Source organism: Chionomys nivalis, chromosome 9 (genome assembly GCF_950005125.1).
Source record: "Chionomys nivalis chromosome 9, mChiNiv1.1, whole genome shotgun sequence".
In the NCBI taxonomy this organism is placed as follows: Eukaryota; Metazoa; Chordata; class Mammalia; order Rodentia; family Cricetidae; genus Chionomys; species Chionomys nivalis.
In genome coordinates this window covers 83,618,948-83,632,472 of record NC_080094.1, presented here as the reverse complement: position 1 = coordinate 83,632,472, position 13,525 = coordinate 83,618,948, and the positions used below count along the sequence as shown (strand labels likewise).

The 13,525-nt window shown below is 44.4% G+C and overlaps 1 protein-coding gene across 7 annotated transcripts in view; it reads left to right on the top strand.

The window, feature by feature from the left end:
- The window catches only part of Celf1 (CUGBP Elav-like family member 1), a 69,767-nt gene extending 58,216 nt beyond the window's left edge, over positions 1 to 11,551 (top strand). For 4 of the 7 annotated variants that reach the window (XM_057780991.1, XM_057780989.1, XM_057780990.1 and 1 more), the window contains 5 exons: positions 894 to 1,007; positions 2,835 to 3,020; positions 4,872 to 5,015; positions 5,302 to 5,468; positions 5,557 to 11,551. In XM_057780991.1, the coding sequence (XP_057636974.1) occupies positions 894 to 1,007; positions 2,835 to 3,020; positions 4,872 to 5,015; positions 5,302 to 5,429 (572 nt within the window). In that variant the 3' untranslated portion in view covers positions 5,430 to 5,468; positions 5,557 to 11,551. The remainder of the gene's footprint in view (positions 1 to 893; positions 1,008 to 2,834; positions 3,021 to 4,871; positions 5,016 to 5,301; positions 5,469 to 5,556) is intronic. The other 3 variants (XM_057780992.1, XM_057780988.1, XM_057780985.1) reach the window with 2 other exon arrangements.
- The last annotated feature ends 1,974 nt before the right edge of the window (positions 11,552 to 13,525 follow it).

Sequence of the window (13,525 nt, the reverse complement as noted above, 5' to 3'; positions counted from 1 at the left end):
CAACCCCTGGGGTCTCTGTCTGTCTGTGTGAGTCCTGGCTGTCTTAGACTTGGTGTGTAGACCAAGGTGGCATTAAACTTCAAAGAGATCCTTCTCTCTCTGCTGCCCGAGTGCTAAGATTAAAGATTTGTGGATCACGCCCTTTTTAGACTTTTTCTGTTTTGCTCTTCATTAAGAATTTTTTTTTTAAGATTTATTTATTATGTATACAACATTCTGCCTGCATGTATGCCCACACACCAGAAGAGGGTGCCAGATCTCATTACAGATGGTTGTGAGCCACCATATGGTTGCTGGGAATTGAACTCAGGACCTCTGGAAGAACAGCCAGTGCTCTTAACCACTGAGTCATCTCTCCAGCCCCTTCATTAAGAATTTTTAAATTACTCAGTCAGGAGAGGTGGTGGTTCAGTGGTTAACAGCATGTACTGGTCTTTCATCAGACCTGACCTTGTTCTTAGCACTCACAGTAGACAACTCAAAGCAGTCTCTAACTCCAGAGAATAAAACTCCAAGCCCCTGCATGTCTATATTCTCATGTATATATTACACATCTATACAATTTTAAGTAAAATAAAAATTGAATGATACTACACATGCATGTGTGTATGTGTTTATTTGTGAGTGCGAGAATATGCACATGCCACATTACCTGTGTAGCAGAGGACAACTTGTAGCAGGTGATTCTTTCCACTTTGTGTGCCTAGGAATGGAACTCGGGGTTGGTGGCCAAGCACCTTTACCCACTGAGCCACCCTCAGGTGTCATTTCAGTAATTTAGTGATTGCAAAACCCGTTTTACAAATAGAAGAGTTAGCTTGGATCATTCTTGTGCTTTGGTTCTTGTTGACAAGAGAAGGCAAGTGTTGATTTAACTCCTGGATTTCTAATAGCAGGGTCTTCACCAAGCTCCAGCAGCAGTAACTCTGTCAATCCCATAGCCTCACTTGGAGCGCTGCAGACATTAGCTGGAGCAACAGCTGGCCTCAACGTGGGCTCTCTGGCAGGTAATGGGCAGCCCCTGGCCATCATCTGGCTTCTTTTATAAATGGCACATCATAAACTAACCCAGTACCGGTGTTAGAAATAATCAGGGTTTTGTTATCTCTGAGGGAGATCCAGACTCTGCTACTTAGCTGTTTGTAACCTTGGGCCACCTTCTAGTAGTCATTTTCTCACCCGTGATGTAGAGTAATAGAATACTGTGAAGGGTGCCTAGGAAGTTAAAGAATGCCGTGCAGTGGTGACACGTGCTTGTGTGACAGAGGCAGACCGACCTCTATGAGTTTGGGGCCTGCCTGCTCTACATCGTGACTTCCAGGACAGCTAGGGCTACATAGAGAAATTCTGTCTTAAAAAACCAAAAAAGAAAATAGGAGTTGTTGAACGAACAGCTGGAGAGAGGGCTCGGCTGTTTAAGAGCACTAGCTGCTATTCCAGAGGACCTGAGTGTGATTCCCAGCACCCACATGATTGGTTTCACAACTATCTGTAACTCCAATTCCAGAGAATCTGATACCCTTTTGACGTAATGGGCTCTGCATACTTGTGGTGCATACACATATGTACAGACAAAATACCCACACAAAATTTCATTTTAAAGATTTATTTATTATGTACACAGTGTTCAGCCTCCATGTATACCTGCAGGCCAGAAGAGGGCACCAGATCTCATTACAGATGGTTGTGAGCCACCATGTGGTTGCTGGGAATTGAACTCGGGACCTCTGGAAGAGAAGTCAATGCTCTTAACCTCTGAGCCATCTCTCTAGCGCCCCCACACAAAATTTTAAAATGCAAAATAACACTTTATGAAGGTGATGTTAAATGAGTCAGTTGGTGTTGGTGGCGCACACCTTTAATTCCAGCACTTGGGAGGCAGAGGCAGGTGGATCTCTGTGTGTTCAAAGCCAGCCTGGTCTACAGAGTGACTAGGACAGAGTGAGTTCCAGGACATCCAGGGCTACACAAAGGGAGCCCTGTCTCGAAAACAAAAAAAGAAAAGAAAAGAGAAAGTTAATGAATGAATGAATGAATAAACAAGCAAATGAGAGCATAGGAAAGGGAGGATGAGCACAATTAGTTCAGTCCCTGGCACACAGAACATGTTCAGTAAATGGTGGATACTATTTTAATGCTAGCATTTACTCAATCTGGGGCTGACTTTACCATATTCCAGCTTTGTATGAAGAAGAGATAGAATAGCCAACAATAAGAAATGGACATAGGCATTTGTGAATGCTATCAGTCCTTCTGTATGCTAGAAAACAGTAATGAGGAGAGCAATGAAGCATCTTGAAATGGAACCAGTCACACGACTAGTCTCAATCTGCGGAAGTTAAGAGGGAAATGAAAGGACAAACTTTGCGGGGAGTATTGCATGGAGAAGCTGCTTGTGTGGCCCAGCTAGTTTAGCCCTGAAATAACCACACAGAAATTGTATTAATTAAAATACTGCTTGACCCATTATTTTTAGCCTCTTATTGGCTAATTCTCACATCTTGATTTAACCTATTTCTATTAATCTGTATATCACTACGAGTTTGTGGCCTACCAGGAAAGATTCGGCATGTCTGTCACTGGCGACTCCATAACCTCTTTCTCACTCTGCTTTCTTCCTCCCAGCACTCAGTTCTGTTTTCTCCACCTACCTAAGTTCTGCCTTATCAGGGGCACAAAGCTGTTTCTTTATTCATTAACCAATGAAAGCAACACATAAACAGAAGGACCTCCTACAACCAGGGAGGGGTCCACTTTTTAGTAACTTAAATATATTTGTCTTCAAATATATTGAATCTTTCCAGTATATTAACCTTGTTCTTCCTCCAACAAAGGAATGGCTGCATTGAATGGTGGTCTCGGCAGCAGTGGCCTTTCCAATGGTACTGGGAGCACCATGGAGGCCCTCACTCAGGCATATTCTGGTATCCAGCAATATGCTGCTGCGGCACTCCCCACTCTGTACAACCAGAATTTATTGACCCAGCAGAGTATCGGTGCTGCTGGAAGCCAGAAGGAAGGTGAGTGCACCAGAACTGGAAGGTGAAGTTTGGGGCAACAGAATACAGGTGGCCAGATTAACACTTTCCCAGCCAAGGCCAGGAACAGACCAAGAAAGAATGTGAATTGCAATGCTTTTGCAATTGGTGGGTGGAGTTGTGGATCAGAATTCCTTTGGATCCTTTTAGGATGAAGCTCAGTTTTTAAACAAAGAAATAAACAAACATTGTAATTACTGCATCTGGTCTTTTGTCAAGAATCTTCTTTAGTTAGGAAGTCTTCTCTGGGTTATGAATATATCAGAGGATTGTCTAAGTACGCATCTCTTAGGTATATTATTTGACATTTTTCCTTCTGATTAATACATGTCCTAAATGAGGTACTGAGATGTGATACTGACATGTCGGTAGGTTGGATGGAGTGAAAAATGTGTCCTTTAGTTTCTACAGTGTTCCTGCTAACACCTTAGTATTCATTCAGGTTTGACTGGGTTTCTTTAACTACAACTTGATAAGGTTTAGGCACTAATGTCAAAACAACAACAAGTAGCCTTTTGGCTTTAGTGTGTGAACTAGTATTCAGGACCCAGAGGATGTGAGAAAGCAAACCAAATATGTGTAGGAGAAAGAGTACAGTGGCACAGAAATGGCAAGTGATGGACCTGAAGGCAATAAAGGGCCGTGTGTTTGATGACCACTAGGAGACACACGGCTGGAGAATGGCTGGGTTGTCATTTATTGTTTTAGTCACTCTTCATTAGAAAATCACGTTGTAAGTGAAGTGTACTCTGCTATGAGTTCAGTGCTAAGCATAGGCACATTTTTAAAATGTCTTTTCTTTTTATTGGGATACAGTTTGGGTATGGTTAAATTGAAAATTCACTCTATGAGTTTGAGTTTATACAGTACTGAAAGTGCTACCATACTGGGAGAACATTTGTAAAAAAATTTAGTATCCAGGCACAGTTCTGAAACCTAATTAATTAATTTCGAGATAGGATTTCTCTGTGTAACAGCCCTGGCTGTACTAGAACTTACTCTGCCTGGCTTCTGCCTCCTGAGTGCTGGGGTTCAAAGCATACAACACCATCTCCTGGCTTTGAAATCTAATTTTTGTTGTTTCCTATTTGTTTTTGCTTTTGAGGCAGGGTAGTCTTACTATAGAGCCCAGGCAGACCTTGAATTTGTTAAGATCCTCCTGACTCAGCCTCCTGAGTTGTAGGATTACAGACTGAAACTTGTTTTGACTATATAACACATTTTACACCTTTTCCTAATTCCCTTGTGAGTTCTGTTTTACTACCGTACGTGCAGATCCACCTTCTTTCTAACCCCTGTATGCCCTCTCTGACAAGGTGGGACTTTAACATCCTTTCATGGACCAAGGAGAGTGGCTCACACCTTTAATCCCAGCACTTGAGGCAAAGGCAAGCAGAACTCTTGTGAGTCTGAGGCCAGCAACCTGGTATACATAGTTCTAGGACGCTAGAGCTACATAATGAAATGAGACTGCCTGTCTTGAAAGCAACACAGCTTTGACCCTAATACTTGGAGGGCAGAGGCAGGCGGATCTCTGTGAATTTGAGGACAGTCAGAGCTGTTACACAGAAAAATCATGTCTCAAAAAACAAATAAAAAACCAAAGGACATCTTAAATTCACATGGAGTTGACACGTGGCTATAGGCAAGTGGAGAAATCTTGGAGTTACTGCAAAGTTTCCTGCCTTTTATTTAGAGAATCTGTTTAGTTCCCTTCAAAGAATAAATTTGTTGATTTTGCTAGCGTTAGTATGGATGGGAATGAGAGACCATTGACTTTGGCTGATAAGTGTACTTAACACTGATCCTCTTTCAATCAACGGATATTTAAAGGTCCAGAGGGAGCCAACCTGTTCATCTATCACCTGCCCCAGGAGTTTGGAGACCAGGACCTGCTGCAGATGTTTATGCCCTTTGGGAATGTCGTGTCTGCCAAGGTTTTCATAGACAAGCAGACAAACTTGAGCAAGTGTTTTGGTATGTTGGTTTCTCTTTTGGTGTCAGGATGGGATTAAGTATTTTGCCACTAAGAAAGCTGCTGACAAATTCAGAGAAAGCTGATTTTGAGTTTGATCTCAGCAGATCTTATCACCTCTTTTTAAGCTTCACTTTTATCTGTCATAGAGGTGGTGATTTCTGTTCACAGCACTGGTCCAGAGACTGGTACCATTGGGACTTGAGACTAAATACATAAGTTAACGTCTTGGATAAGGAGGGCTGAGACTCTTAAGTCCCTCACCTAGGCGTCTATTTGGGCACACAGGTTTTGTGAGTTACGACAATCCTGTCTCAGCTCAAGCTGCCATCCAGTCCATGAACGGCTTTCAGATTGGAATGAAGAGGCTTAAAGTGCAGCTCAAACGTTCGAAGAATGATAGCAAGCCCTACTGAGCGTGCTCCCCTCTGAGACTGGAGTGAGAAGATCTTCTGGTAAGTGGGGGAGGAGCACCCTTAATCATTCGAAGCCCTAAGGCTGTGTGTTGACAGCCCTGGACCCTGATCCCTGCCACTCTCGCAGGCACAGCTTGCCCTGAAGACTCAGCTACTGCCTTCTGTGGGAGTGTCGCTTCGTACAGAGGACAAGTTTGTGCTTTGGTTTCCAGTGTTTTACTTTGGAGTTTAGGTGCCATATCCTGAGGGGTTTTTTTTGTTGTTGTTTTGTTTTGTTTGTTTCTTTTCCTTTTATTTAAAGTTTGCTGTGTTTGTAACCAGTATGTTGAGAAGGACCAATACCAACCCACCTGAGAAAGGGGGAAATGGTTTAAAAGATGATCAGAATGTGCCCCAAACCACTGAGAGGACTGAGCAGAACAGAAAATTGATTCCCCAAATCTCTCTACCTGAGTGCAAGGATGGGTACGGTCTAATGAGCTACAGGGGCAGAGTGGGGAGGTGGCTTGGCATCAGGACCCCTTCATAACTCGCTGCTTTCTGTGGAAATGCTAAGCTTATGCCACCTATTTTTTTTTTTTTTCTTCTGTCCTGGATGTCTGCCCTTTCCTAAAACAGGGTCAGCAAGTCTTAGGAAATAAAGTACTTCTTAATTTAGCCTGAAATATGCAAACAACATGGAGATACCCATTACTGGCCATCCCAGCCTACCGTTGGTACTGCACTGCCCTGCCTGGCTGGTGGTTGTTTGGGGGAAACAGCCAAAGAGGTCATTTTTAGTTTATTTCAGTGTGAAGTTAGACCATTGCCCATTTCCAACAGTTTATTTTGAAGAAAGCCTGTGGAAGTTCATCACAACAAGGAATATTGCCTCCTTCCCCAGCCACAATTTTCTCGTGAGGGCAGATCTAAGAAGCACTTGCAGCATCTAGCCAACAAGGGTGCTGTTCACAGGCAGAGCAATCAGAAGGCTTCTGATTGAGGGAGGAGGGACCTGCTTCTTGATATACCTGAGTCAAGGTCTCTTCAAGCCAGGATGCTGTATTTGAGCAGAGCCTAGTATTCAAGAAGGTGCAGAAGTGTACTCCTGCCTCTGATGAAGGTATCCCAGAGGTATTTCCCCAGAGGTCTGAGAAGCCTCTCCTAGCCACTCTAGCCCACTCTCTGCCTTTGGAGACAGAAGAGCATACAGGTCGTTTACAGGCCCTGTAGTGTTCTTTTACCTCAGTATTAGCCCATGTTCATTTTGTCGTCATGCTTACGGTTAGTTCCCTGCTGCCTTTCACCAGTCTTAACTCCAGTGTTTGCCAGTGTCCCACAGCCTCTGGGCCCTGCTGCTGCTCCAGGAAATGCTGTTGGGAATGTGCGTCTGAGCAGAGGCAGCCCCAGAAGCATGTGACTGTCATCCACAGCCAGGGCTTGGGTTCCTAGCTCCTTGAAAGCTTAAACCTCACAAGTTAAAAGTCTTGACTCCTAACAGCAGAGATTAGAAGAAAGGAGCTCAGCCTGTTTTTTAGTCAGATGGAGATACTTCTGCTTGTCATGCTGTCCCTGTAGGTAGCATACAGGGATTGACCATCCTGCTGTTGTACAAGTAGTTGTTAGTGTTGGATTATCCCATTGAAGTTGGGTCTGTTGTCCTCTTAACAGACATGAAATAATACACTTCTTAAACTGAACCACATAACTTGAATTCTGCGCAATGGGAGAAAAGTGTCCTGTGTTTCAAGATAAAATTGTTCTAAAGGCTTCCAGGGTAATGATGGGATTTTTTTAAATAAATGCAAAAAATAAAAAATAAAAATACAAAAATTTAAAAAGGAAAAAAAAAGAAAAATGCTAGGTTGGGCAGGCACTGTTCTAAATCCCAACCAGCTGGAACCAAGAATGTCGTTTCTATTTTTATAGAGGTTTTATACAGCTCCAGGGTGGAGAATATTTATTACCTAAATTATATCTCTGGAAAAGGCCAGGATTTTGTAGAATCCAGAATGTGATTGTTGTACACATGGGGTGCTGTGTATGATTGAAACTACTGACTTTCTGTGACCATTTGCAGCCCAGGTAACCTGTCCCAGGGGAAGGCTAACATTAATGCTGTGAATCGGCAGAGGCGAGAGCTGTGTTGCATAGGGTGCTGCCAGTGCTGTGCTCCCTAACCATCTGTTCTGTCCTCCTCGTGGGCCGGAACACCACCTTCCTCCCACTTCTCTCACTTTCCCTCCATTTCACCATTTGTCTATGGATTTGTCCCGTGCTCTAGTACCTTAGGAAACCACCTTCCTAATGATTTTAGAGGCAAAGGTGCAAGCGACCCTCACCTTTGGAACAGACCCCAGACTCCATACCTGCTTGTGGCTCTAAAAGGAGCACTTGCCCCAGCAGAGCCATGGTGTGCTCAGGCAGCCGGTTAGTGAGACCATGCACTTCCCTCTCCCCCTTTGCCCAGTACATGAGCACAGCTGTAGCGCCGCCCTTGAGCACAGTTCTCTCCCCAGGCCAAAGATGGTTTTGTTGAAGAAGCTGCTCCCCTCCCTTTCAGTCTTGATGTGAAAGGGCTCAGCTCAGTGGAGATTGAAGTGAAGTCTTTAAGCAATCCATTTCTGTTGTGTGGAAGTTTCTCTTACAGTGTGTTTTCTGCTGTAGTTTGTGTCTTGGATTATATCACGCCATTGATTTGCCTTCACTGCAGCCTGACCACTGTGTCTTGGGTTCCACATGAGTGGCCAGGGCCTATGTGGAAGCTTAGGGCTTGGATTTCTGGGAACAGAGAGTCATCCCAAGACTGAGCAAGAAACTCTGGCCTTCTCCCCTCAATAATCTCCTTTCCACTCTAGTCAGCATCTTTTATTTCCTCTCTCCCCTCGGTTCTTGCCAGGTAGTGCGAAAGAGGCTGAGGCCCTGCTCACCCTGTCTTGATGGGTTAGGTGCTTTGCAGGGAATCCAAGCCTTAAGGCTCCCTTTTGTCTCTGGCAGTTGGATGTTCTCTTGGTGTCCTCCATGTCCTTTTGAACTTTTCCCTGTGTCCATTGTTAGCATGTGCAAAAGTCCCTGTCATTCCCTACCCCTACCCCTTCCCTGCCTCCTCATTTCAGGGCTGCACACAGTGAGTGTCCTGTTCTCTCTCTGTTTGGATGTATTGCTCTGTGTAACTCAGTGGATCTCCCTCTTTCTGGTTTGTTTTTTTTTCTAGATTCCTGCCGTTTGTTCATCGTTGTGCCTAAAGCATGTCGATGTGGCGTCAAGTACATCGTCCAAATCCCTGTCTCTTCAGCTTCTCTGATGCTTGAACTCTCACCTTTGACCTTGTGTTGACCTTTGATGCTGATGTGTATTTTATTATGTTTGTTTCTTTCTTTGTTTTTTCTTTTTTCTTTCTTTTTCCCCCCTTTTGTGCTGCCAAAATTGGTTTTGCTAGAACGACTGCTGAAGGGAAAATATTTAAACTGCATTTGAATATAAAAAAATCTATTTTTCTAGAACTTCATAAGATAACCACTTGATTTTGTGATTCCAATTCTTTGTAACTGTCTCAGAGCAGCCCTACTAGCACATGCCGTGTGGTGTTTGTATTCCTGTGAACACACAGCCAGTCCGCTTCCAGGCTTTGTTCCTCTGTGTGCTTAGTTTTAAAGACAACTTGAACAATGAAATAAAACGATGTCACTAAAATCTTTGAGGCTCCTGAACACATTTTGCTGATACAGTTTTGGGGCTTGAGGAGACCGCATGTGTTTATTATTAATTAATTTTTGTTTTTCTGAGTTCTAAACTGCAGAAAACACCTGAAATACCCTCACCCCATTCATTACCTTTTCACTGAGGCTGAGGTTTAGACCCCAGCTAGCCTTTTGTTTTCCTTTTGTGGCTCTTCCTGAAGCAGCCCTGCAGGAGCCCTAGGGTCCCTTTGCCCCGCCCCTCCCCTCAGTCAGCTCTCATCCATGCTTATTCCTACAGTCTCCACAGCAAAATGTGATACTTGGAAATTGGGGGGGGGGGTTATATTGCTTTTGCCTTTTTGTTTTGAATTTTTCCTTTCCTTCTAAGATATGCCCAGAAAAACCAAGTCGTGCATGTTTCCTGCTGTTTCTTCACACCTTCGTATGTATCACCTTCACCTCTCTGTTTTCTATAGTTTGTGCAAAAACTGACTGATTTAAAGGGGTTTCAACGAAGATGTTTTAAATTGTTATGGGGTTGATATTTTTTTCTCAATTGTATTGTTTTATTTTGAAGTGGCAACTTTCTCCTCTATTGCCCTTAGAGTGTGTTTGCCTGTGCACTTAGACTGTCACTCTTTATGGCCTCCAGGTCTCAGTGGGGCATCCAGGAGGCTGGCTGCTCTGCTCAGGGAGTACAGGGGGCCCAGAGAGGCAGAAGCAGAACCAAAGGTGGCTGTGGGTAGGCAGGAGGCTTAGCACACACATCAAGGCTAAATCAATCACTGAGGAGGGAGGGTGCTGTGCTCCTAACTACACAGAGTGGCAATACACCTGCCTGCCCTTTTCCTAGGTGACAAGCACAATAAATACTACAGTCTTCACACTGTTTACAGCCCTGGGCACCAACCACCCCACACTGGCTCTTCACTATAGCTCTGCTCTTACTTAGCTAGTAAAGTTGGGGTAAGGAAGGGCAAGAATTGTTTTTAAGTTGGGTGAAGAGCCAAATAGCTACTGTCCCCGGGTGCCAGGCCAGCCAGTTCTTTAGTTTCCTAAGGGAAACTTACCCTCTTCTCTTGTAGCACCATCCAGCCTCAGGGTCTTGGGGACTTGGAAGAATGTGAATAGAAGAGGAGAAGCTAGAAGGAAATGAGTACAAGGATGGGTCTGTGAAGAGCAGAGGCGGCAGGGAGGAATTTTGACAGATCCCACTGAGGCATAAGCGCTGGTGGGAGGGAGAGTCCAGGGAAGGGTGGCAAGGTGCAGCAGGGGTGGGATGGGGAGGGGTGGGTTATTGAAGCACTGACTAGCATCAACCACGCCCAGGTGTTGAAGAAGGGGCTCTGGCAGAATTTCTGCTCTGTGATCCCCCACAGGTTGCCCAATATATTATGCTCGAGGCCATCTTACTGGAAGAAAAGGCAGCCAAGTGGAGGACCCCTGTAGATAGGCTCCTTAATGTCCTGGAAGTGGTAGTGTGGGGTGGACTGAAGCTAGAGCCCTAAACCTAGCCTGAGAGAGCCTGCTGTGTCCCACAGTCTGATTGCACAGAGCCGCCTCTGTCGGCAGGAGGCACTGAGGCTCTCCTTCCTGTGTACTGAGAAGCTGTGTTTGCCAATGTATTTTGCTTTCAATTCCAAGAGGAGCTCTGGGAAAACCTGTGGATAAAACCAAATGCCAAATGTTGGACATTGTTTCTTTTTCCTTTTCTCTCTGATTGTTTTAATTGTTCTGTAGTGGTTTTAATGGATTTGAGACCCTGGAGCGGCAGCTGCCTTTCTGATTTCCAGCTGCTTTTTGTGAATAATTTAAAAAGAAAAAAAAAAGAAACTTTACATTTTGGAGACAAACCTGTGTGAGTTTTTTATTGGTACAAACGTTGTATTTAACACTAGGGGTTTTGTACAGTTTTTTGCCTTTTCTACTAGAAAACAATGTAAAGTGATTTCACAATGTGAAGAGAAAAAAATTGCCACTATGACCAAACGCACAGTCTGTTCTGCAGCAACAACGGGATTCAATCAACTCAAAGTCGTGATTCAGCCGTAGAAATGCTTTTCCTTGACCTTGTTTGAGCTTTCCTTTTTTCCTGTTTGATTTACAAAAGATGTCTTTTCTTTGTGTGTGTGTGTGTGTGAACTTGTGTTGTACTCTGTAGAAAATTATGGATTTTGCTTTAATGGTTTAAAAAAAAAAAAAGGACAAGAAGAGCCCTTGTCGCTTTTCTTACCTAATCACAGTTTGTGTAGTGGATTATAAAAAGAAAAAAAAGTTGTTAAAAGTTTGGAGCAAGGGAGTATGTGTTTAAAAGGACTCTCCTTCCCTTTTTTGTGTGTTTTTCCTTTTGTCCCAATGGGGAACCTAAATCTGTTTTAATTGCACAGACACACGGACAAAAAGTCATTTTGTATCTGCCAAGTGTGGTACCTTCCTTTGTTTATTTGCTATTAAACTGTTTGAGAAGAACTGATGTGTTCAGAGTTGTTGATCGCCGAGACCAGAAGTGGGGATCCAGGACGGCTTTCACGTCGGTATACTTGATGGTGGCTCAGCCAAACCCGCACAGAAATCATTGAAGGAAAACACAGTTTCTCTCCAGAATACAACCTGCCTAACCTGTCTGCATGTCACAAGGTTGCCACAACATCGAAACACCTTGAAACAATTTGGTGGCGTTAATTTTTGTTCTTTTTTTGTAGTAGTTGCTATATCACAGAACTGGTTCAGACCACCTCTTGCTGGAGCTCCTTCCTCCTCCGTTACTGCTGATGACCCCTGTGAATCCTACACTATGTCCTTTTCTATTCAAGCCTTTAGTCTCCAGCCCCAGCAGCCGTGGCTGCTCTTCCAGAGGACCTGAGTTCAACTCCAAGCACCCACATGGTGGCTCACAGCCATCTGTAGTAGGATCTGCTGCCCTCTTCTGGCCTGCAGGTGTACATGCAGTGCACTCGTGTATTTAATAAGATGTCTTCGGTTAACTCCTCAGGTGTTCTAGCTTATTCTCTAATGAAGCTCCTGGCCTGGGGCTGCCTTTGTGCTCTGAAAGGTGCAGCTCCGCTACTGAGCCTAAACAAGCTTAGGCTCTCTAAGTTGAACAACAGGTCTTGGTTCTTTTATTTGTTTTTTGTTTTAATTGTGTATTGGTGTTTTGCCATGGATGTCAGGTCCCCTGGAAATGGAGTTGCAGACAGGTGTGAACTGCCATATGTTGCTAAGAATCAAGCCCTGGTCCTCTGGAAGAGCAGCCAGTACCCTTAACTGCTGTTCCATTTCTCCAGGCCTTGGTTCTTATCCAGTCCTTCACTGCCACTGTCTTCCTTACATGGAGAGTCACAGCAACTCTGAGTAGTCCAGTCTTCATGGAGCTTACAACTGCTGCATGGGCTGTGGGTGGGCCAGACCGCGATCCCCTCCTCAGTGTTCCTCTATTGGGTGTGTCTGGCGGGTGGGGTGAGAGAGGTTGTGAAGTGCTTTCTGGTGCCTAGTGGTACACACTAGCACACTCTCGGTTCTGAGAAACCGGACGGGAAAGACGCTTCTCCTTTAACCCAAGCATTTCCTAGACAGAAGACCATTTAATGATGTTCACATGTGGAGTTTAAAAGATCTTGTGTCGAGGGGTGGTGGCACACGCCTTTAATCCCAGCACTTGGGAGGCAGAGGCAGGTGGGAATCTTTGTGGACAGCCTGGTCTACAGAGTGAATTCTAGGACAGCCAGGAATACACGGAGAAGCCCTGCCTCGAATCTGTCAACCAAATCTTACCTTTAATTGCTCTTCTTCAAGTCTCCCTTTCTCAGGCCCCCCCCCCCAAGATGGAGGCTCATCGTGTAACCTTGAACTCGATCCGTCCTGCCTCAGCCTCCCCAATGCTGAAATGATCCTCATGTACTCCATGCCTGACTTTAGAAATACATCAGAAGTTTGAGGTTGGGGTGTAGATAGAGTGCTTGCCTAGGCCCTGAATTTGATCCACAACACAGTAAAAATAGAACCAGGACTGTATATGAGCCTGCAGAATAGTTGCCATAGCTAATATTTGCTGGACTATTGCCACAACAACTACCCCCATTTTATTTTATACCTTGCCTGTCCTGGGGAATAGCCCTCTAATATTTCCTGTCTTAGGTGGCATCCTGCCCCCAATTATTACCAGTCCGTGGCTACACAGACATATAGCCCTTAAACCAAGTATCCCCAGGACTGACAGCGCCAACGAGCTAGACCAGCACTGCAACCATATAGCATGCACTAACTGGGTGGTAAAATTAACAAAAGCAATATTCCAAACCCCTCATACGATGGTTGAGTTCCATAACAGTAGCAGAAGCATTCAATACAGTGCCAGGAGTAACACACATAACATGATAAAAGCTAGAACATGTTAGCCATTGAAAAGTCCAAAGATAGTCCACTTGCTCCTAAACCAGA